This window comes from Mustela nivalis (genome assembly GCF_964662115.1).
Source record: "Mustela nivalis genome assembly, chromosome: 13".
In the NCBI taxonomy this organism is placed as follows: Eukaryota; Metazoa; Chordata; class Mammalia; order Carnivora; family Mustelidae; genus Mustela; species Mustela nivalis.
The window spans coordinates 86,236,263-86,257,548 of record NC_139032.1 but is presented as its reverse complement, the minus strand read 5'-3'; the positions used below and the strand labels follow the sequence as shown (position 1 = coordinate 86,257,548).

The 21,286-nt window shown below is 57.6% G+C and overlaps 2 protein-coding genes across 17 annotated transcripts; one reads left to right on the top strand and one right to left on the bottom strand.

Annotated features, from left to right (window-relative positions):
* Positions 1-548: 548 nt before the first annotated feature.
* Positions 549-19,659, top strand: CIZ1 (CDKN1A interacting zinc finger protein 1). 16 transcript variants are annotated; one of them, XM_082695739.1, is made up of 18 exons: positions 551-748; positions 1,543-1,660; positions 1,907-2,022; positions 3,649-3,720; positions 5,295-5,524; positions 7,735-7,813; positions 7,999-8,107; positions 8,634-9,190; positions 9,393-9,511; positions 10,093-10,290; positions 10,983-11,107; positions 13,179-13,266; positions 13,558-13,671; positions 13,871-14,023; positions 15,447-15,516; positions 15,733-15,854; positions 16,241-16,396; positions 18,530-19,659. In XM_082695739.1, the coding sequence occupies exons 1-18, from the start codon at positions 595-597 to the stop codon at positions 18,581-18,583; spliced, it is 2,634 nt and encodes an 877-aa protein (XP_082551865.1). In that variant the 5' UTR covers positions 551-594; the 3' UTR covers positions 18,584-19,659. The 16 variants fall into 16 exon arrangements, with proteins under 16 accessions (XP_082551866.1, XP_082551865.1, XP_082551853.1 ...); XM_082695727.1 differs by having other exon boundaries at positions 7,720-7,813; positions 18,494-19,659; XM_082695735.1 differs by having other exon boundaries at positions 18,494-18,702.
* BBLN (bublin coiled coil protein) lies at positions 17,140-20,709 on the bottom strand. The gene is made up of 2 exons (XM_082695752.1): positions 20,420-20,709; positions 17,140-17,609 (listed from the first exon to the last, which is right to left on the bottom strand). The coding sequence occupies exons 1-2, from the start codon at positions 20,496-20,498 to the stop codon at positions 17,437-17,439; spliced, it is 252 nt and encodes an 83-aa protein (XP_082551878.1). The 5' UTR covers positions 20,499-20,709; the 3' UTR covers positions 17,140-17,436.
* Between the last annotated feature and the right edge of the window lie 577 nt (positions 20,710-21,286).

The window sequence follows — 21,286 nt, the reverse complement described above, 5'->3', positions numbered from 1 at the left end:
ACGACTGCAGCGATTGGTTGACTCACTCGGGCCTCCGCAGCCGAGCGCGCGGCACCGGCCTCCAGTCCGCTTGCCTCTAGCGCCACCGTGCGCCGTGCCCCATTAAGCGGCGCTTAATGCAATAGAAGCCCATTGCCCCGGGTTGTTGTTACCTTTAGGGGACGGTTTTAGGTAACAGAAAAAGGAAAAGGGATCGTTGCTTAGAGCCGATGGTTGTTTGGCTCAGTGACTCCATGTGGGGACCAAGGAGAAGGGCACCGGAATGAGGGACCGAGTCTTCATTAAAGAGTCCTTGGGGCAGGACAGTTTTAGGCTCAGGATGAGCGCCGTTATTCATAATGGAACTCAGCCCTCCTCACCCCATCCCGAGTCAAATCGAAGAAACACCTGGAGTCGGACATCCCCACCCGCTTCGAGGGCAAATTGTCCAGCCCGCTGTGCTTGTCACCCTCTCGCTGGGTCTCGGTCCCCGCATGTGCCGACGACGGCTGCACGGCCCCTCCCACCCCAGCCCCGCGCGGGGCCCCCGGATCGCGGGACACTGGCGGCCACGGGGAGGTCGGTTGGGAACAGTCCTTCTTGAAGTCGCCCGCGATGTCCCCGCCAGACGACAGACCCCTCCGGGAGACAGACGGACCTCGGGCTCGGAGCCGCTGGTTCCCGGGGCAGAGGACGCGGGCCGGAGGGTCTGCGCCGCTTAGGGCCCCCTGTCAGCCCCAAGCCGTGCGGGTGGCAGCCGAGGCGCCCGGTAAGCCGGCCCCTTCCCTGCAGCGAGACCAGAACGCCGGGCAGGACCTCGCGGCCGGGTAGCGGCACCGGGTCCTCCGGTCCTCCAGAGGGCGCTGCGGCGGTCCGGTCCGCAGACCAGCTTTTCAAGTGGCCAGGCCTGCGGGGAGCCGCGAGCTCCAGCTGCCCAGCCAGTTCTGTCAGTGGAGGCGGGGCGACTGCGGAGGGGGTTCGGGGAAGCGAAGTGCGCGGCCCGAGCCCGACTGGGGGACGCCCGGAAGGCTCAGGGTCTACCTGGATGGAGGCTGCGGGCATCGCGGGCAGGTGGGATGACCGGATTTGATGTGTAATGCCGGCTGGATCTGCAGAGGAAGGGTTAGCGGAGTGGGGGAGGGAAGCCTTCCTCTCACTTTGTTCGGAGGCCAAAGCGAAAGGCTGGGGGTGCTGTTATGGACACAAAATAGGCACTAGGGTGGGCTGGCTGTGTGGAGAGGGGCTGGCATCGGGCTGTGACAGCGCGAGAAAGGCTGGGGGCGGGGCATGTGCTTTTGGGTCGGACGCCCCCGGGAGGACCGAGTCCTGGGAGTGTGGGAGATGGCGGGCGGGGTTGGGCGTCGAGGGAAGGACAGTCGGCAGGATTTGCGGGAAAGTGGCGGGGGCAGGGGTGTTGAAAGCATCGGGGTGCGAATGCGGCATGCTTTTGGCAGGACTGGGGTGTGGCCGTGAAGCTCAGCGGGCAGGTGTTTGAGGGCCACGGGGCGGGGGTGGGTAGGCGTGGACTCAGGGGTCCTGCCTTACTCCATGTCCCTCCTTCAGCCACCATGTTCAACCAGCAGCTCCAGCAGCAGCAACTCCAGCAGCAGCAGCTCCTCCAGCTCCAGCAGCTGCTCCAGCAGTCCCCCCCGCAAGCCCCGCTGCCCATGGCCGTCAGCCGGTGAGCTCCCCTCCGGAGGGGTGGGCGGCTTCAGCCGTGGCACTCAGAACCCCCCTCGTGGAAACCCCATCCCAGCCCTTTCTCCCAGGGACACCCCTGTCTCAGCCCCGGAAGCCGTCAGTTCCCACCTTGAGAGGTTCTCGTGGCTGCGGTAGAGAGGGGCAGGGAATGGAGGTGAGGGAAGAGGGAGGGTCTGACGCCTCCAAAGCCCTCTGACACCCCCCCCCCCCGACTTCCAACACACAGGGGGCTTCCCCAGCAGCAGCCACAGCAGCAGCTTCTGAATCTCCAAGGTGCCAACTCCGCCTCCCTCCTCAATGGCTCTGTGCTACAGAGAGCTTTGCTTTTGCAGCAGTTGCAAGGTAGGACCGGCCCCTTCTCACTGCTTCTTCATGCTGGTGCCCATGTTGCATCCCCAGCATCCCCGCTGGCACTCAGTCTCAGCAAATCCACATGCTAACTCTGAGAGGGAGCTACCCTCGGTGTCCTAGTCTGCAGCTGAGGACTCAGAGGCTGCAGGAGGTGGTAGTCCCAGAGTTGCTCAGCGGGACATGGGTCTTTCTTATGGCAAAGGCGTGCCCTTGGCCGTGGTGCTGGCTCTGTAGTCAGTCCTTAGCACAAACTCATTCCCATTCAGATTAGATGAGATGATGGAGAAAAAGATCTCTTTGGACCACTCTCCCCTGCATCCCATTTGACAGATGAGGAGGCTGAGGTCCAGAGCTGGGGGAAACTATTTGCCCAGGATCATGCAGCTAGATTAAGGCCTGAGCCTTCTGACCCCCTAGATCTCCGTGTGGGTGTCTCTAGCCTTATGTAGTAGGCCTGTGCCCTTGACTCAGTTTCCCCATGTGGAGAGCAGTCTCAGCTCTTCCTTTTAAGATGCTGCTCCAGATATCTGAGCCCATTCAGTATTAATCTTAGGACCCCAGTGACCTGGGGCAAGCTCCTATTCAGACCCAGCCCCTCCTGCACGGTAGCTGTGGCTTGCTGTGTCCTTCTGGGTGGTGCACTGTGCTGAGACCTTTACAAACACAATTCCTCGGCTCTGCTGACAACCCTGGGGGTGGGTGGAGGAAGATACACTCATGATCCCATTTTACAGATGAAAAAACTGATTCCTAGAGAGGAATCATGTGCCCACGGTCACCCAGGGAGTAGGTATGGATTAGAGGGAGAGTTAGAGCCCAGGTCTTGCTACAGAGCTGTGTTCTTAGACCCTAGGCTGTCCTGCCATTCAGCGGGGTACGCTGCCAGGTTGGAAGATGTGTTGGTTGTCACTCCCAGCCCTGCCACACAGGCGTGGAAGGTCCTGGAATTGATTTAAAAATGGTCAGTGGATAGGTGGAGAGACAAAAGCACGCACAGGGACCCACGATATATACACATGCATGTCCCTCCTTTTCTTTCCCATTTTAAAAGTCACACTTGTCAAACAAAAGTGAAAAAAAAATTTTTTTAGAGGATAAGGAACCCCAAATTGTCATAGATAGACTCACTTATCTCCTGAAGGAAAACAAAAACAGAAGACACCTGTCACGGGTTGGGTGTATTTCCTCCCAATTTTTTTCTAGGCCCAAACTTGGGTATTTGTATATGATTGTGGTTGGTTACTGACATGGAAGTGAAAGGTTGTATCTGCTTTTTCCTGGACTAGAATGGCGTGATCATTCACCAGATGATTTGACAGTCTCTGTAAAAATTATTATTATTATTTAAGATTTTATTTATTTGACAGAGAAAGAGAGCATGAGCAGGGGGAACAGCAGAGGGAGAGGGAGAAGCAGATCCCCGTGTGGGGCTTGATCCCAGGAGCCCCACCCTCCCTTTTTTTTTTTTTTTTCCTTTTTTCTGTTTTAAATAACACGGGGCTGAATGTCATGTTTGAGACGATTTTCTTAGAATGTATTCCGAAAAGTAGGAAAGCTGTGTCGGGGGACGGATGTTTTATGGCTCTTGATAAGTATTGCCAACTTGCTTTCCCAAAGGACTGGACCAGTTTGCAATGCCACCAGCCACGTACGACAGTAGCGGTCTCACCATGCCCACAGCAACACTGGGTATTATATGCTTTTTATATATATATATATATATGTATATATACCTGATTTACTAACTTGGTTGGCAAAAAAGCTACATCATTAATATTTTAATTTACATTTCTTGGAGTGCTAGTTCAGTCGAACGTTTTTTATTTGTTTGTTAAACATTCATATTTCTTTTTGTGACTTGTCCATGTCCTTTGTCCATTTTTCTTTTAGATCTTTGAGATCTCTTGTTCTTACTGTTTTTAATAGCCGGTTGGCATTCTCTCTGCACATGTGTGTACCTGTATTTGTTTTGTTTTAAGTCAATGTTAATTGAACACTTCCTGGATCCCAGGCACACTTGTATATCTCAGTGAATCCTCATAAAACCACGGGTCAAGCACTATTATTATCGCATTGTACAGATGAGGGAACTGAGGCTGAGAAGGGGGAAGTGATTTGCTCAAGGTCACAGAGCTTGGGCTATAGGACTTGAACTAGGTGTGACAGCACATTTGACCCATGTCCTCAACCCCTATGCTTCATATCCCAGCTTTGGAGCAAGGATTCGAACAGTCGCTTACACTCGAACTTCCTGAGCACTGGGCCTCTGAGTTAGATGAGGTGCTTGCCCTAAGAGGAGTTCCAGGGTGGTTGGGTGGTGGGAAGCAGACAAGGAAATTGTGCAGTTCGTCCCAGGACAGGGAAGCTGGCGCCTCTGGGCACACACAGCAGATCTGAGAAGGCCTCTCAGCGGATAAACACCTAACGGGAGATCTGAAGGATGACCGGAGGTGGTCAGGGCAGGAAAGTCCAGGCAGAAGGAACAGCATATGCAAAGGCCCAGAGGCGGGAAGGAACCAGCTTGCTGAGGGATGCACAGAAGCATATGGCTGGAGTGTAGCGGGTGCATGTGTGGGGAGAACGGTAAGAAAGGAGGTGTGGGAGGAGGGCAGGGCCAGACCCCCGTAAGGTGAGGAATGGGCTCCTTTCCAAGCAGCAGGGAGCTATGGAAGGATTTAAGCAGGTGGAGAGGAGTGAAGGCAGAATGAGCAGAGACCCTGGGCTAGCTACTCCTCCACTTTGTGTCCGTTTTGTCATTGGTTGGGACCATAACACCCACCCTGAGGTGGGGCTGGGCCGAGTGACTGAGGCCGTGCATGCCAAGTGCTTAGCGAGTGCCTGGTTCCCAGTAGACTTTTGAAGGGGGGTGAGTGGGATAGGACAACGTCTTCTTATTCCAGGGAGCACTCAGTCAACTTGTTGATTCTCCCTAGGGGTACTGTGCTGGGTCTTACACATCTTAAGGTGTGCCCTAAAGCATGCTGGAGGGAGTGGGGTTGCGGGTGTGCACAAGTTGCTGATCACAGTGTCCCTCTCCTCCTCAGCTTGAGCGGAAAGCCAGCCCTAAAGCCCCCTCACCACCAATGCCCAAGGTGGGAGTGGGCCTTCGGTTCTCACCTCTCTCCCCTGGCTGCTGTTGCATGGGAAGGGTCCCTATTAAAGTCATCTGTGTTGTTTCCATGTTGCTTTGGGGGGCTGACGCCTGACCCTGGCCTCTAGCATCCAACAGCATTGTAACCCTTCTCCCCTCTTCCTGCCCACAGGTAACCTCCGGGGCTACAGCCTGGCGACCCCGAACCTGACGCCCCCCAGCCTCACTCCCCCACAGCTGGCTACCCCGAATCTACAGCAGTTCTTCCCCCAGGCCACTCGGCAGTCCTTGCTGGGTCCCCCTCCTGTCGGGGTCCCCATGAACCCCTCCCAGATCAATCTTTCAGGGCGGACTCCCCAGAAACAGGCCCGCACTCCCACCTCCAGCACCCCTCATCGCAAGGTAAGTGAAGGCCGATGGGGGTTGGTGGTGCTGAGAGCGGGGATGGTAGCGGGAAGGTCCTACCTGGGCATCAGCCCAGCTGCACCCACCTGGTTCAGTCTGGTCCTCAGTTTCCCCATATGTAAAAAGAGGAGCGTAAGTTGGCCTTGTTTAGGGTTTCCCAAATTTCAGATATTTGTGAACCTCTGATGCGATGTTTTCCATATCCAGTGGATGCGATGTTTTCCATATCCAAACGCCACCAGTAATCTTAATTGACCTGATGTTTCTCTCTTTGCAAACACACGGAGACACAAATGACAGAACACTCTAGTAGTTTGAGTTTAATGGTTTTCAGTAAATCCACGCTGCCCTGTAGAAAGAAAAGATGAGCCATATATGGAATTTACATGTCTCTCGTAATCACATTAACAAAAGAAAAACAAACTGGTGAAGCTAATTTAACCGACAGATTTTAGTGAACCCAGTATGGGAAAAAATATATTATCATTATCATTTAGCCTTTAATCAATATTTAAAAAATGAACGAGGCATTTTATATTCCTTGGTCTTTTGTACCTAGTCTTCAAAACCTGTATATCAGTTTGGCTGGCGACATTTGGAGAGCTGAAAAGCCAGGCACCTGGGGTGGGGGCTTAGCTTTAAATGAATTACCTTCTCCATTACATTTATTTAATAAGGAAACATTATGTCACTACCTGAAATTTCAAAAACAATCTAAATTAATTGCTGTCCATGCAAGTAAAAGAAAGGTAAGGGGGTAAAACAATGTGACGAAACCCTAAACTCTACACTGTTGCCAACCAAAGGTTCTGGAACTGTACCCCCAGCTCCTTGAGCCTTGTTGGGAGATGGGGCGGTGGAGGTTGGGGGCTGAAAGGTATCAGAGGAGGCTCTTCCTGACGTAAGCAGAGAGAGTCAAGGAGACTTGCGAGGGGATAACTTCTCTGGGACTGTCCTGTTCCTGCGTGTCCCAGCAGCTCCTCACACACAGCACGCTCTTGAGAACATTCCAGGGCAGGCGCGGCACGCCCCCTTTTTGGGCTACCCTGAGGCCAGCCCACATCTGGAGGTGAGGCGTCTCCCTCCAGAGAGGGGTCCCAGCCTCCAGCCTGCCAGTTGGGGCCTGTACTCACATGGTCTTCTTGTCTAGAGCTCCCCGCCACTCGTTTTACATCTGGGGAAACTGAGGCTCAAGGAGTGGGGTGGAGGTTGCCCTGGGCTGCACAGACCCAGAGCCCAGGCCTCCTGACTTGCAGACCAGCAATGCACCTGTTGTGCGGGATGAGAGCCAGATAGTTTCTGAAAGGCCGAAGTCCTGATGCGGTGCATGTTTCCGCCCGGTGCTAGTTCCTCGGGCTCAGGGAGGCGGGAGCAGGCTCCTGGGGCTTACTGGAGTGGCCGGCCGGAGCCATGCATTTATTTAGCAGACATCTGTGAGTCCTCTAGGGGCCTCCCTGGTGCCAGTGGCACATCTGGCCTGACCCTCATGGAGGTCTTAGGCTGGGGAGGTCCAGGCAAAAGGTGGCAGCAGTGGTGAGACATTCATGCAAATAATATTCCCACCAATGAATTAAGACTTTGGAAAAAGCCACAAAAAGGAATCCCAGGCTTTTCTGGGAACCCGTATGAAGGGTCTGCTCTGGGGTCAAGAGGGCTTCCTGTAAGAAGTACCTTTGAGTGGGTGAGGGCCTGGGGCAGGAAGAAGCCTAGGACTTTGGGGAACCGGAGAGGAGGCCAGCGTGGACCTAGAGAGGGTGAGGGGGAGAGCGGGGAAGCGTGGCTGGAGGTGGGGGCGTGCGGGCAGAGGTCAGACTGGGTGGTGGTTTTGGGCTTGGGTAAGGAAGGATTACTGTAGAGTCAAAGAAGGATTTCAGACTGAAAGGGGCAAAAACCACAATCAAATTTGCATTTTAGAAGGATCCTTGTGGTTGCTTCGTGGAGAAGATGCTTGCGGAGTTAGGAGGGCTCCTCTGTATCCTCCAAATCTGGTTGAACAGCCAGGCAGCTAGATGGACCCACCTAGAGACGATTCCTGGGGTGCTTAGGATCATCTGTAGGCTCCTGTGGACCAGGCCAACCAGAGGTCCCTAGGCCCCTTCATCTCCTAGGGGACCATCACTTCTGCTGTTGGGACAGGGTGTACTTACAAGGGTGGGTGGCAGATGTCAGAACCAGTTTCTGAAAGGAAGCAGGATTCTTCTTCTCAGACCACGCCCATGGAGGACGAGTCAGACCCCCCAGAGGGGTCTGAGGAAGCTGTCGAGTCCCGAACAAACATGCCGAAAGGTAAGGGAGGGAGGCTGCTGGGCTTTTGGAGGGGCCACGGATTGGGGCAGGTGGGTGCAGGGTCAGTGATGGAGGCGGACCTGGGAAGCAGGGCTCTTGGCACAGGGAGAGGCCAGGCCCCATCTCTCGGAGCTAGCTTGTGCTCTACACGGCATCGGCAGTCACTCTTCTGCCCTCCGTTCCAGACCAAGGCTCCCCACCCTGCCCAGATGACATCATGAAGGAGAAGCGCACTCTAGCACCTACCCCCGAGTCTTGCGAGGCATCTGAGCCACCAGCTAAGAGGTCAAAGAGGTAACCGATGCTGAAAACCTGCCCAGGCCCAGGGGACCTATACCCTCATTCTTGCAAAGGCTGGGGGTGAGGGGCTTTGTGGGGGGTGGTCAGGACTCTTCAGGGAGCTGGAGGAAGAAAAGGGCCTTGGCATCTGGCTTGGAGAAAGGTCAAACCCACTTCTGTATCTCACTTGGGAAGGCCCCTGGCCAGAGTCTCTGGTGTCTTCCCTGGGACTGAGCCATCTGGAGGCAGGCTAGGTGGCTGAGTTGGACAAGTGAACGTGTGCATCTGGGGCCTCCAAGTGGGCAGAGGGTGGGCAGCTTTACAGGGCCTTGGATTCATTTTAGCAGATTGTGGGAGGTAGGGCTGAGTGATCCTCCCAATTTAATTAGGCGCGGCTGGGGCCGGGAGAACTGCAGGCCCTTCCCAGAATGCCCAGCTTGTACGTGCTAGAACTAGGACTGAACTTGGATTTTGGCCTTTTTGAGAAGCCCCTAAAGGGTCAGCTGGGAGACGCTGGAAGCTATCTTTCCATCCTCTCTAGCTCAGAGTTGCCCACAGAGAAGGGGCCCCCCGGGCAGCTGCAGGCAAAGGTCCCACCTCGGGCTCGCACCACGGCACCAAAGCAGACACAGACACCCGAGCTGCTGCCCGAGCCACCGGAAGCCCGAGTATTGCCACGATTCCAGCCACGGGTTCTGCAGATCCAGGCCCAGGTGCAGCCGCAGACGCCGCCACTGACGCCCCCCGTGGACACCCCGGCGAGGCACCAACCCCAGAAGCAGGCGCAGACGCAGACCTCTCCCGAGCACGTGGGGCCGAGCCCCGGGCAGGAGGGGGCGGGGCCGCAGAAACAGGCGCAGCCCCAGGCACCTTCCCAGGCCCCGGGCCAGGTGCAGACCCAGCTGCAGAAGCAGGCACAGACGCAGACGTATCCTCAGGTCCAGCCCCCGGATCAGCCACGGGGGCACCCTCCAGCGCCGTCGCCCGGGCAGCCGCCGGACCAGACTAAGGGACGGCTTCAGTCCCCGCCACGGGTGCCGGTGCCCACACTGGAGCCGGCGCCGGAGTCGCCGCCGGATAAGAGAGATACTGCAGCCGGTAAGTGAGCCCTGGCGCCTAGTTCCCCCGGCATGGGACAGCCTTGCCTGGACCCTTGGCTCCTCCCCTGGCGCCGTGCGTCCTGACCAGGGCTTGGGGCTGTCCCCACCAGAGGCTTCAAGGGCCTGGCCATGGGTAGAGAAGGGGATTATCAATCCCAGGTCCATAGGCCGGTGGGAGACGGACCCATCTATCATTTCAGGCCCGGAGAAGGCCTCACCAGAACCGGGGGGCACCCAGGTCAGCGTGGAGAGCCAGGACGAGTTGACCGGTGGCCTCGATGTGGGAGAATGTGAAAAAAGAGCCAGAGAGATGCTAGGGGTGGGTTGGTATGCTGCTGGGGTTGCTCGGGGACCAGGGTCCCAGCAGCGGGAGGGTCTTCCACCCCAACCCCTCTGGCCCCTCCTGTTTCCCCACCACCGTGAGCCCTGGGCAGAGCAGACTGGCTTTGACTGTGGCTCCTTTGCCTTCCCATGCCTTTGCTTGGAAGAACTGGAGGTACTTGTGGCGACAAGTCCCTTCCAACCTGCTTGTCCCCAGACCGGACCCCAGGGTCCCCTCATAGGGGGAACATTGCTCCAGGGGAGAGAGCACAGAGCCCACACCTCACATGCGGTTCGGGTTCCAGTTCTGCCTCAGGGTGTCACTGCGGCCAAACCCGGTTCCTTCTTTGGGCCTCCATTTCTCCATCTGTCACGGGAGGGTGGGGCAGGGTGGTCTTAGGGCCGAGTCCTGGCTGTGGTACTCCCTAGCTCTGTGAGCCTGGACAGTCACCTACCAGCTCAGTGCCTCAGTTTCCCCATCTTTGTCAGGAAGGTTCTGGCAAGATGCCGGAGCATGGGGGGCCTGGCCCATCCCAGGTACCCCGCCGGTGGTAGCTCTTGCCCCTGCTCCCGGTGCAGGTGTGGGGTGCCGGGGGCTCCCTGAAGGTCACCATCCTGCAGAGCAGCGACAGCCGGGCCTTCAGCACTGTCCCTATCACCCCTGTGCCCCGCGCTGGTGACTCCGCGTCCACTGCCCCAGTCGCCGCCAGCACGCCTTCTAAGCAGACCCTCCAGTTCTTCTGCTACCTCTGTAAGGCCAACTGTAGCAGCCAGCAGGTACTGCAGGCCCGGGCCCGGGGAGGGGGCTTCCGGCGGGCAGGGTGGGGGTGTCTGTAGGGCGTGACAGGCCAGGCAGCCCTGCCCGAGTGGCCTGTGAGCACGGTGAGCGCCTGCCACGGCAGCTGTGCATCTGCTCTGGAGACGTTTCCCGACCAGCCAAGATGTTAGGATCTGCGGTTCCAGCAGGCCAGGTCTGAATCAGCCCTGGCTAGCAGTGTAGACGCCGGAGGGCAGACTCCCCTATGTGTGCCTCCATTTCCATGTGTATCAGATGAAGAAACATCAAGAATCCACCTTGCTGGGAGGCTCTGAAGATTTGGTGACTTGACCTTGAAGTCCAGAGCCCCCGGCCCAGCCCAGAGAGAGCAGAGTAGCCTTAACAGCACTATGCTTGTGTTGTTGTGACTGCTTGCCAGTGTCGTCCTTAGCAGAGCCGTGGGGTCTGGAGGCCAGTCATACTGCTCCTTGTCTCTGAGGGGCTCACGCAGTGCCCCGGGGGAGCTGTCAAAGCTCTAGGTGCTGTGTGCTCACTTGGCGCCTCTGTTCACCATCATGCTCTGGCCCCCGCAGGGCTGTTGTAAGAAAAATGGCCTCAGTGGCGGTGGTGGTGACAGCGGGGTGGCCGTGAAGCTGAGGCCAGGCCCCACCCTCCCCCACTGATCCCGGACTCACTCTTCATCCCGCCGCAGGAGTTCCAGAACCACATGTCGGGGACCCAGCACCAGCAGCGGCTCGGGGAGCTCCAGCACACGAGCCAGGCCTGCCTCCTGTCCCTGCTGCCCGTGCCCCGGGATGTGCTGGAGAGAGAAGATGAGTGAGTGGGGGATCTCGAAGGCTCCATGCCGGGGGGTGGACGGCCTTGCAGGCCAGGCCGATGGGGGGCCCTGAGTCCACCATCTGCAAGGTCTCCCTTTGGGTTCAGTATTGTTCACCACCAGAGGCCCCTTCACACCGTTAACTGTTTACCTGTAGACCTCAGTTTTCCTCATCTGTAAAATGGCCTGGTAAAGGGTGCAGTGCAAGAATTCATGAACTAGATAGTCTCTTAAGGTGCCATCCAGGCAGGAACAGTGGGAAGGAAGTGGGTCATGGCACAGACCCCTGGTTCCCTGGCATAGGTGCTGACCCCTCCCCCTCGGTCATCCTGTAGCCCGAGGTTACAGCTACCCTCCATCTCCCCCTTTTATTGTCGTGGTTGCATCATTGATCCAAAATATGAGCCCTTGTGGAGTCCAGGACTAGCTCATGGGCTGAGGAGACCTGGTAGACGCTGGGAGACCTTTCACTACTCTGTGGGCAGTCACAGAGGCCTACAAGAAGGGGAGAAGCAGGTCAGCGCCGCCTCAGGCCGTGCTGGGGGGCATGGGCTCTGTCCCACAGGACAGCCCCTCTGCTTCAGGTCTCCTGATTGTTCCGGAGAATCTAGAAACCCAGCTTTGTACGTGAAGTCTCCCAATTTCAGAATGTTAGCAGCTAGTTCACAATCACAGTGAAACAAAGCCTAGGGAGGCCGAATCCAACCCCATCATGGGCTGGACAGGCCCCAAGGCAGTGGCTGGGGACTCCGCTGGGAGCACTCACAGAGGGTCACAGCTCAGAGCTTGCGGTTTGCATGCCCTGGGTGACGGAGCGCTCTCTCCAGAGGCAGCGGCCTCTCCATTAGATGGTTCTCACTTTGAGAAGAACTTCCCGACATGGCGTGTAGCACATTCTTGAGCCTTAAACCTCCCCCTGCTCAGGGAGGGGACCCAGGAATTCTCCTTGGGAGAAGTAATCATAAATACAGAAGAAAGGTGACTCCTGAAGACGTTCCTTGCAGAGGATTGTCAGGTTGAAGAATTTTCTTTGGAAAGTGTGGCAGATCTCCACTCCTGGGGGATGGGTTAGCTCAGGCTTGTCCACGTGGTGGAACAGCTCCTAAGTAGGACAGTAGCAGGGAATTCAGAAGGCTGTGGAAACGTCAGGTTAGAACAGGGTTCCAGGGGCACCTGGGTGGCTCAGTGGGTAAAAGCCTCTGCTTTCAGCTCAGGTCATGGTCCCAGGGCCCTGGGATTGAGCCCGGCATCAGGCTCTCTGCTCAGCAGGGAGCCTGCTTCCCTTCCTCTCTCTCTGCCTGCCTCTCTGCCTACTTGTGATCTCTGCCTCTCAAATAAATAAATAAAATCTTAAAAAAAAAAAACAAAACGGGATTCCAATCCGCATTTGCAGAATGAGCTCAGTTACATAAAAATCTATCTTGTGGACGCAAGGAAACTAGAAAGGTGTGGCCCATCCTGCAAACAGGCTTTAGGGTCGGGGAACTCAGTGAACCGTCTCCTGATGATGTTGCCCCTTGAAGCCTGACCGGGTCCCCTGAGGCCACAGTCCTTCCAATAGGCTGCCGTTCTTCCTTCGTCCAACACAGTCAGAAACTCGGGGCTGATCCCGTGCCTGGCCCTGGGACCTGCAGTGGGAGTCCCTGGCCTCCCAGAGCTCACCACAGTCCAGCGGAGGCAGAGAGGGGATCAGGTCCTCCCTGTCTGCTGTAGAAAATGCTGTGGCAGTGGCCCTTTGGGGTATCAGAGGGGAGTCTGGCTTACTGGGGGTGGGGGGCAAGAACAGCTCCAGGAAGGACAGGGCATCTGCTCTGTCAGGGCCAGGTAGGTTCAGGTCTGTCACCGTCCTGCTAGCCTCCTGGTGTCCCCGATGCTTCTCAGTCTCTCCCTGCCCAGCTTCCGTGGTTATTATTCTTGTCTAAGTATTTTTCCAGATGCATCTCAGAACCGTTGTTAAGTTTCTAAAAACACATCATGTTGGAATTGCGTTACATTTATGGCGCATCCTGGGAGAGTGGCTGTCTTCCCAACGAGGGCCGTGTCACACTCGTTCTGTTTGTCACCATTCAGAGAGCCCCCGCCGAGGCGCTGGTGTAACACCTGTCAGCTCTACTACATGGGGGACCTGATCCAGCACCGCAGGACGCAGGACCACAAGGTCTGAGCTGCGAGGGCGCCCACAATGCTGTCTCCCAGCCACAGGGCTCGTGGGGGTCCTCTGGCAGCTCCTCTCTGGCCCTGCCCTATCTCTGTCCTCTGTTGCCACCTGCTGGAAGCCCATGGCACGGGGAGGGGGACGTGTGCCCATGTTCTAGGGAAGGGGCGGAGCACAGCCAGCTGATGCCAGAGGTGGCGGCCTGCGTGTGGGAGAGGAGGGGTCACTGGGCACAGTCTGGCTGCCCCTGGGGACACTGCTCACCACCCACTTGGCCGGCCCTCCTTTCACCAGATCGCCAAGCAATCCCTGCGACCTTTCTGCACCATTTGCAACCGCTATTTCAAGACCCCCCGCAAGTTTGTGGAGCACGTGAAGTCCCAGGGACACAAGGACAAAGCCAAGGAGGTAGCCCCAGCTCCCTTGGAGGATGTGAGCCCAGGGAGGCCCAGAGCCTTGGCCGAGGCCACACAGCGGGTTGAGGTTTAGCTCAGTCTGAATTCGGCAAGTCCAGAGGGATTGGGGCTCTGGAGGTGCCCAGGGGGGTGGGGGTGGCACCTCAGCCGCCTAGAGTGGACCTGAACCCTGGCCCCATCCCCCTGGGCAGCTGAAGATGCTCGAGAAGGAGACGGCCGGCCAGGATGAGGACCACTTCATCACGGTGGATGCCGTGGGCTGCTTTGAGGGTGATGAAGAGGAGGAGGAGGATGACGACGACGAGGAAGAAGAGATCGAGGTTGAGGAGGAATTCTGCAAGCAGGTGCTTGGGGCGGGGTGGGGCGTGGGACAGGCTGGAGACTAGACTCCCAGACCAGGCGGGACCTCACCCCCCTCCCAGAGGCCAGGGGCGCAGTGCTGGCATTGTAGGCACTAACGTGGGCCATGATTTAGTATCCATGGAACTGTATTCCATACGACTAGGTGCAAACACACCTTGTGAGGACCACAGGTGGCCGGCCACAGGACTTCGAAGCCTGCCTGAAAGCTGGACCTGTGTTGAGGGAGGGAGAGGGCATCCCAGGCCAGTAAAAGGGCACGGAGGAGAACTGTGCGGGGTACACGGGAAGCATCAGCGTGAGATGAGGATGATGATGGTAGTAGCAGTCAACACCAAGCATTTATTATATGCCAGCTGTGTACCAAGCACATTCCTGGCTGAATCTCACCGACTTGGATGCCGGGAAGCGAGGCTCCAGAGCCTGTGCTCATAACAAGCAAGGACCTGGAGGAACTTGGGTTCTTTTCGTGTAAGAAAAGAAAAGCAGCTACTCTGAGCCAGGCCCTGGTGCTGGATGTGGCACTACATGGGGATCAAGGCCCCTGCCTGCCCAGAGCTTGCCTGTTGCAGGCCGGAGTGGAGAGGGGCAGCCAGAGGGGCATCGTGGAGGGGCTGTGGATGAACGGATGCAATGGTGGTCTTCAGCCCCAAGTGGGTTTGGGGTGAGGCCACTTTGTTACATGCGACCAGCCATGGCGTGACCTCAGGCAAGCCCCTTGGCTTCTCTGAGCCCCAGTTCTGGAGTCCCAGCTCACGCTGTGAAGGTGGGTCAAAGCCCAGGCAAAGGGGAGTGGTTGTCACTCTTGGAAGGCACATTTGTTTGCCTGGTAAGGGGAGGAGGGCTCTACCAAGCATGGTGGGCCTGTGCAGCTGGAGTCGGAAGGGGCCTCCTCCGGAAGGGGCTTGTGTCCAGCAGGTGAGATGAGGCATCCTTGATCACCTGAAACCCAGCCCCCCGGGACTGAGGTCACTGCAACATCAGGCATTCAGGGAGCTGGCAGGGGCTCGTGGTTAAGAGTGTATCCAGGGCTTAGGGCTCACCAGGGTTACCCACCCTGCTCCTCTGTGAACCCTGGAAAAGTGAGTTACTGTGCCTGGACCTCAGTTTCTTCTTATGTAAAATGGGTGAACCATGGGGATTCAGAGAGGACATTCATGATGTGTTGGGCATACCTGGCATGGATTATGGTGATTGAGCTGAACTCAAAAATTATAGATTGGGAAGGACACCCTGGCAGGATCAGCGTGTGCTAAGGCTCAGAGAATGCCACCCACAACCTCCTGGATATCCTCCTGGGAATCAAGGGGATGGTGCTGAGAAGCATGGGTAGAAACCAGGCCCCACCGGCGTGTGGGAAGAGCACAGAGGAAGCTGGAACCAAGGCCCACACTTGTATATTTCTAGGTGAGGTCCAGAGATATATCCATAGAGGAGTGGAAAGGCTCAGAGACCTATAGCCCCAATACCGCATACGGTAAGACTCTGATCCAGACCCCCCCACCCCCCGCAGGAGCTGAGGCCCCCGGGCCCAGCCTCCAGATCCCAGCCACAGCATCCTGGCCAGGGGGCCTCTCCCCTCGTCCTCTTCTCTCCTCACACCTGGAGGGTGGACAAACATATGGGGCCCCAGAGAGGGCGGGCCACCGGGTTGGCTTAGTGGGGTGAGTCCCTGGACGCTGCTGTCCCACAGGTGTGGACTTCCTGGTGCCTGTGATGGGCTACATGTGCCGCATCTGCCACAAGTTCTACCACAGCAACTCGGGGGCACAGCTCTCCCACTGCAAGTCCTTGGCCCACTTCGAGAACCTGCAGGTGAGTGGGGCCTCCTGCCCCACCTGCCCACCCAGCACGGCCAGCAGCCACCTTCCTCCTGCACTTGGCCTCAGCACACCGGCACACCCCCCAGGAGGCCCTGCCCACAGAGGGAACCTGAGTAGGGGTGGGACCCAGCTCTTCCTGCTACTGTTCTGGGGGGAGCTGAGGGCCAGGCTGTTAATGCCAGAGCTCTGGCCCCAGGAGGCTGAGAGCACCATATGGGGTGTCTCTCTCTCTCTCTCTCTCTCACACACACACACACACACACACACGCAGTCACAGCATGTCCCATTCAGTCTTGGCCAGGCTGGGGAGGCAGCTGCTGGCATGGAGCATACCAGGCTGGGGAGGGGCCCTGCTTCATCTGTACCTTCTGTGTCCAGAAATACAAGAAGGCCAAGAACCCCAGCCCTACCAGCAGGCCCGTGAGCCGCCGGTGTGCGATCAACGCCCGCAACGCCTTGACTGCTCTGTTCACTTCTGGCGGCCGCACACCCACCCAGCCCAGCACCCAGGACCCAGCGAAAACCCCCAGCAAGGTGACAGCCCAACCCCCTCCGCCCTCGCTACCGCGGCGCTCAACACGCCTCAAACCCTGATGGAGGGAGCGCCTCACGTGCACCCCGTCTGGGTTGGGGTCCACCATGCTTTATAGAAGTCTTGTGTAGAAATTTGACATGGTTGGTGTTTTTACTGAAAGTCGAATAAAAGAAGGTAATTTGGCTGTGCAGTACCCACCAGCCCTTCTGTCTGGGTGGATGGGGGAAAGGGAGCACCCCAGCCTGCTCTCAGCCAGCATCCACACTCTCTAGTGGCCAAGCCGGAAGGCCAGACAGGCTCCCTAAGCAGGGCCTCTGGGGTCACAAGGCACTTTCTCTCTCACAGCCTGTCTCCCTTTCTAATGGGGTCACCAGGGCTAGGTGGACAAGCAGATCAACCCCGTGATTGGCCAGCTGGGAAGACTGAGGCCAGGAGCGAGATTACACAGCATGAATAGGAGTTGGCTGTCTTAGTGAAAGGCCCTAGGACCCAGAGAAGCTGAGTGTATCCACAGGGTCACACAGCACGTCCCGTGCTGTCACAGCTGGGCTGGGGAATCCACTGCTGTCCAGGAGGGCACCAGGTAGGAAGGAAGCCCTGCCTCACCCCTCATCTGCTCCCTCTGTGTCCAGAAATAACAAGAAGGCCAAGAACCGCTACCCCACCAGCAGGCCCGTGAGTTGCCAGTCACCTCTGGGGGCCAGTGGAGTCCTCACACCCAGGATACAGAGGAGAGGCACAGTGGTGTTGGAGACCCATTTAATGTGGATGCTCAAGCCTGGGTAGAGTGGGAAGTGCCCCGGAACTTGGCAGGCAGGCAAGGCGGGTGGGATGAGGGCCCACGTTTGACCCCAGAAGGGGATGTCGGGTGGTGGGGTCTGGCCCAGGCATGCCAAGGGGTATACCGGAAGGGTGACTGAGGCAGGCAGACCCACCAGTAGGCCAGCTCTTGAGAAGGTATCTAAGTCAGGTGGGGAGTGCCCAGGCCAGAGTCTTGCCCAGGGAGGCAGGGTTGGGGCCTGCTGGGGGCTCCCAGAACCTAGGAACTGGCATCACTAGGGGCCTCCCCGAGCTGCTGCTGGAACTCAAGGCGTGTCTGCCGGTTGGACTCAAGCAGTTCCTGGAGGCGGGCGTGGAGGTGGTCGTTCTTCTCCTCTAGGTGGTCTAGACAGGAGTTGATCTGGTCCAACATCGAGTTGATGGCAGCATATTCTGGGAGGAAGGGAAAAGAGTTGGCTCTCTGAGAGTCTCCTCAGGCCTCAAAGACACCTTCCCCCAAAGTGTCCCCCTGCCTGTGGGACAAAAGGGCTTTGGACAAGTCCCTACACCTCTTTTCTGACCCTCTGTGTCACCATCTGGAAAATGGGTGGATACCAAAAGTGAAAAGAAATAATACCTTAGTGGTATTATTAGAGCCCCCAGCCAGTCCCATCCTTTTTTCTAGGGTTAGGGTGCTCGGGGGAAGTCAGCCAGACAGTGTCCTGCCCTGGAAGTCCTGCCAGGTGCCAAGTCTCCTCTCCACTTCCAGAGCCCACCTTCGGAATCAGCCAGTCTAGGCCAGAGCCCTACTCTCCAGCTCTTCCGAGGCTCCCTAACCCCGCCTGGAAAAGCACCGCCCAGAAAAGCACTGGCCAGACTCCAAGGCCCCGCCCCGAGTCCCGCCCCCTCTAGCCCCTCCTCCCATGCCCTTTCCTTTCCTCTCACGGGTCTCTACCCACCTCCCACCCCCTGAACATGCGGTTGCCTCTGCCTGCAATGCGTCCTCCTGTCTTCCCTCCCCCTCTCCTCCTGGATGAGTCCCTCTCATCCTTCATGTCTCAGCATGGATGTGGTCACAGGGAGCTTCCCCAGACGGGATCGGGCCTCTATTCCTGATCCTCTTGTCGTCCACACACCTCCACAGCCCTCACCTCAGGGTAGACTACTGTGAATGTGTGCTGCTGTGTCCCCCACCAGACTAGAGAGCTCGTGAGACAGGGAATGTTCTTGTGTTCCCTGCTGTCTCCGTGGTGCCCTCGTGGTCACGCAGTAAGCACTAGCTGAATGGATGGATGGACGGATGGATGGATGAGTGAACAAAGCCTCTGACTTTCTAGCCTTTCTGCCTTTGCTCACCTGTCTCTGCCACTCAGAATGCCTCAACCACAAGTCATTCAAGGACCAGCTCAAAACGCCTCCTCTTCTAAGAAGCCTTCCCTGGTCTCCACCAGAAACCATCACCCCCTCCTCCACAGCCACTCCTGACCTGCCTCTCAGCAGCACAGTGTCCCTTAGGATCCAAGATCTGGGCCTGTGCCCACTGCGGACCCAGTTCGGAGCCAGCCCTGTGACTCAGACACACTCAGCTGCCAGCCTGGGACAAAGAGGGGAGCTGCTGGCAGTGTTTGGAAAAGGCCAGGCTGGAGGAGTGGGTCTGGGATATGGGTGCAAGTGTGCATTCTGAGGGAAGAGCACCATCGCCCGAAGCTGGCACACCTCACAGAGGACAGTCCGGGAAAGTCCCTCCTGGATTGTAGAGTCCAAGCCCCTTGTGGTACCGATGGGAAAACTGAGGCCCAAGAAGGAAGGGACCTATCCAGGATCCGCCAGCTGGTTGGTGGCACAGCCAAGATTCAGAGGGAGCAGGGCACCTGGATTTCGGTCCCCACTCTGCTCCACCCCAGCCAGTGACTGCGTCTTTTTGGGACGGGAATAAGGACCAGGTTGTGAGGATTCCAATGTATTAAGAACTCAGATAGGGTCTGGCCACAGCAAGTACTTAGTAGATGGTCATTATTATCAACACTGCGCATTCTGTGTCAGGTGACACAGGCCGGTGGCAAGTGGTGTCCCCACACCACTGGGGCCAGGCTTTATCTGTGTCAAGGGCACTGCCAGTGCTAAGCCTTTGCCTTCTGCCTGGGACAGCCACCTCCACACTGCACTAAGTTCCGTGAATCTGCCAACACCCACTCAGTGTGACACCTGAGCGGCTCTTCCTGAAGGCTCTTGCTGCCACTGTAGGCTTCCTTCTACACATCTGGCTTCTGTTCACCTGCAGCGCCCAGGGCAAACTGACCAGCCTACTACTTACCACCCTGTGGGAGGTCCTCTCCCTCTTTATTAAATGCAGTTCCCAGGTGATCAAAGTGTTCTGAAACTACTGTGATGGATGCATGATTCTGAACATCCTAAAACCCACTGACATGTACAATTTAAATGGATACATTGTATAATATGTGAATTAGAGCTCAATAAAGCTGTTAGCCAAACAAAACAAAAAGCAGACTGCATACTTTTCTCACATTTACTAAGTCCTGCCCTTCGACTTGAGAAACCAATCTTTATTACGCTACAGAGAAAAATAACCACTCACCAAACACCTGCATGCTTCGATCCTATTAACTATTTTCCACTTTTTTTTTCTGCTTCATTTAATCCTGACTCTTCTCAATGCAGGAGACACCAATCATTAGTCTTATTTAACAGACGGGGAAACTGAGGCTCCCCAAGGTGACAGGGAGCTGATGGGTCTCTCTCCGCCCCCTCCCTCGCAGTGCTGGGCAGGCAACAGGCTGCTCTGTAAGCAGGTCACATTCGCCAAGGCTCCGGTCACACCGACAAAGGTGGCTGGAGATGCTGACTCAGCAGGGCGGGTTCGCCCACCCAGACAGATCCTCCCACTAAGCCAAGACGGACCACCAGCCCCATCCCCTCAGGAGTCTCCGTCTCCCCAGGGGCTACAGGATGCGGCTGGAGCAAATGCCAAAAGGGAGAGTGATCCTGAAGCGGCCTCAGCTTCCCCATCTGTAAAAGGGGGCCGGTTGCCCGCAGTTCTCTGGTGCTGCGGTTTCCAGGGACCCACTCGCAGGTGCTCGCCCTGAACCCCCCCACCCCGCCGGCGCCTGCAGCCGCAGCACCAGGGACGAGGAGTAGGAGGACTCTGCGGTCTCTTCCAACCCCCCAGCGCGGCCCCGCTTCCCCTTTCCAGGACGGCAGCCCTGAGAAAGCAAAGGTCGCTTCAGCAGCCCGCCCTTGGTCACCTGCTTCCCCGAAGCCGTCGTCCTCGCCTTCCGCGCCCGCCTCCACCGACATGCCCAGGTCCCCGTTGGGGCCCGACATTGCGGGTTCGGGCGCCGCGAGGGCCGCGCGACGGTGGAACCCAGCTACCCTCGCGCCGACAGCCTGCGCCGGGCGGAAGGTGGAGGCGCCGGATGGAACGCGAGGCCGGAAGAGTGGAACGGCCCCGCGGAACGCGGCGGGGCGGCCGGGGCCCCGCCCCCAAGGCCGGAACCTCGAGGCGCGAGCTCCGCCCCCTCCCCGCCCCACCGCCAGAACTGCGTCTCCGCCTACCGTCAGACTCCGCCCCCACATCCAGAGTCCCGCCCACTCCCTGCCTCACAGTCGCGCCCCGCCCCTATCCCCGCCCCCTCCCGGCCGCGGGGCGTGGTCAACCGCGGCTGCCCTCCCAGAAGCCTAGGTGGTGGAAGAGGCGTGGAACCCGGGAGAAGAAGGCGGGCACCGCGGCCCCTCCACTCAGCTCTGCCTAACGCTGCGACCTTGCGGGTTGGCGAATCGGCGCCTCCGCGTGGGCGAAATTTGAAACGCGTTGTCTCTAAGGCTCCCTATGGCTTCGGGAGATTTAGGTTCCCAGCCTCAGTGAGAGTCACGGTCTGTGTGGCTCAGTGCTGCGCGTGGCGTGGGGAGAAGGTTGGCCCAGCCGCCATCATCCCCCACCCCTTTTACCTGGTGAGAAAGGGAGGCCTGCCCAAAGTCACCCACCAAGCCACTGTCGCTCCTGAGCTGGACCCAGAGGTATCATCCTGGCCAGGGGTCTGACTGATTCACTTATTGGGAGTCCCGTCCCTGTAGCTGCCCGGTGCTGGTCTCATGCTCGTGCTTCCTGTGGG

Excerpts from the sequence above, each read along its gene's own strand:
- CIZ1 (XM_082695727.1), top strand. The coding sequence starts at position 595 with ATGTCCCCGCCAGACGACAGACCCCTCCGGGAGACAGACGGACCTCGG. Across the intron at positions 7,814-7,998 it reads CCGAACAAACATGCCGAAAG|ACCAAGGCTCCCCACCCTGC; the intron begins GTAAGGGAGGGA and ends CCTCCGTTCCAG. Across the intron at positions 11,108-13,178 it reads GTGCTGGAGAGAGAAGATGA|AGAGCCCCCGCCGAGGCGCT; the intron begins GTGAGTGGGGGA and ends GTCACCATTCAG.
- BBLN (XM_082695752.1), bottom strand. The coding sequence starts at position 20,498 with ATGTCGGGCCCCAACGGGGACCTGGGCATGTCGGTGGAGGCGGGCGCG. Across the intron at positions 17,610-20,419 it reads CGACGGCTTCGGGGAAGCAG|AATATGCTGCCATCAACTCG; the intron begins GTGACCAAGGGC and ends CCTTCCTCCCAG.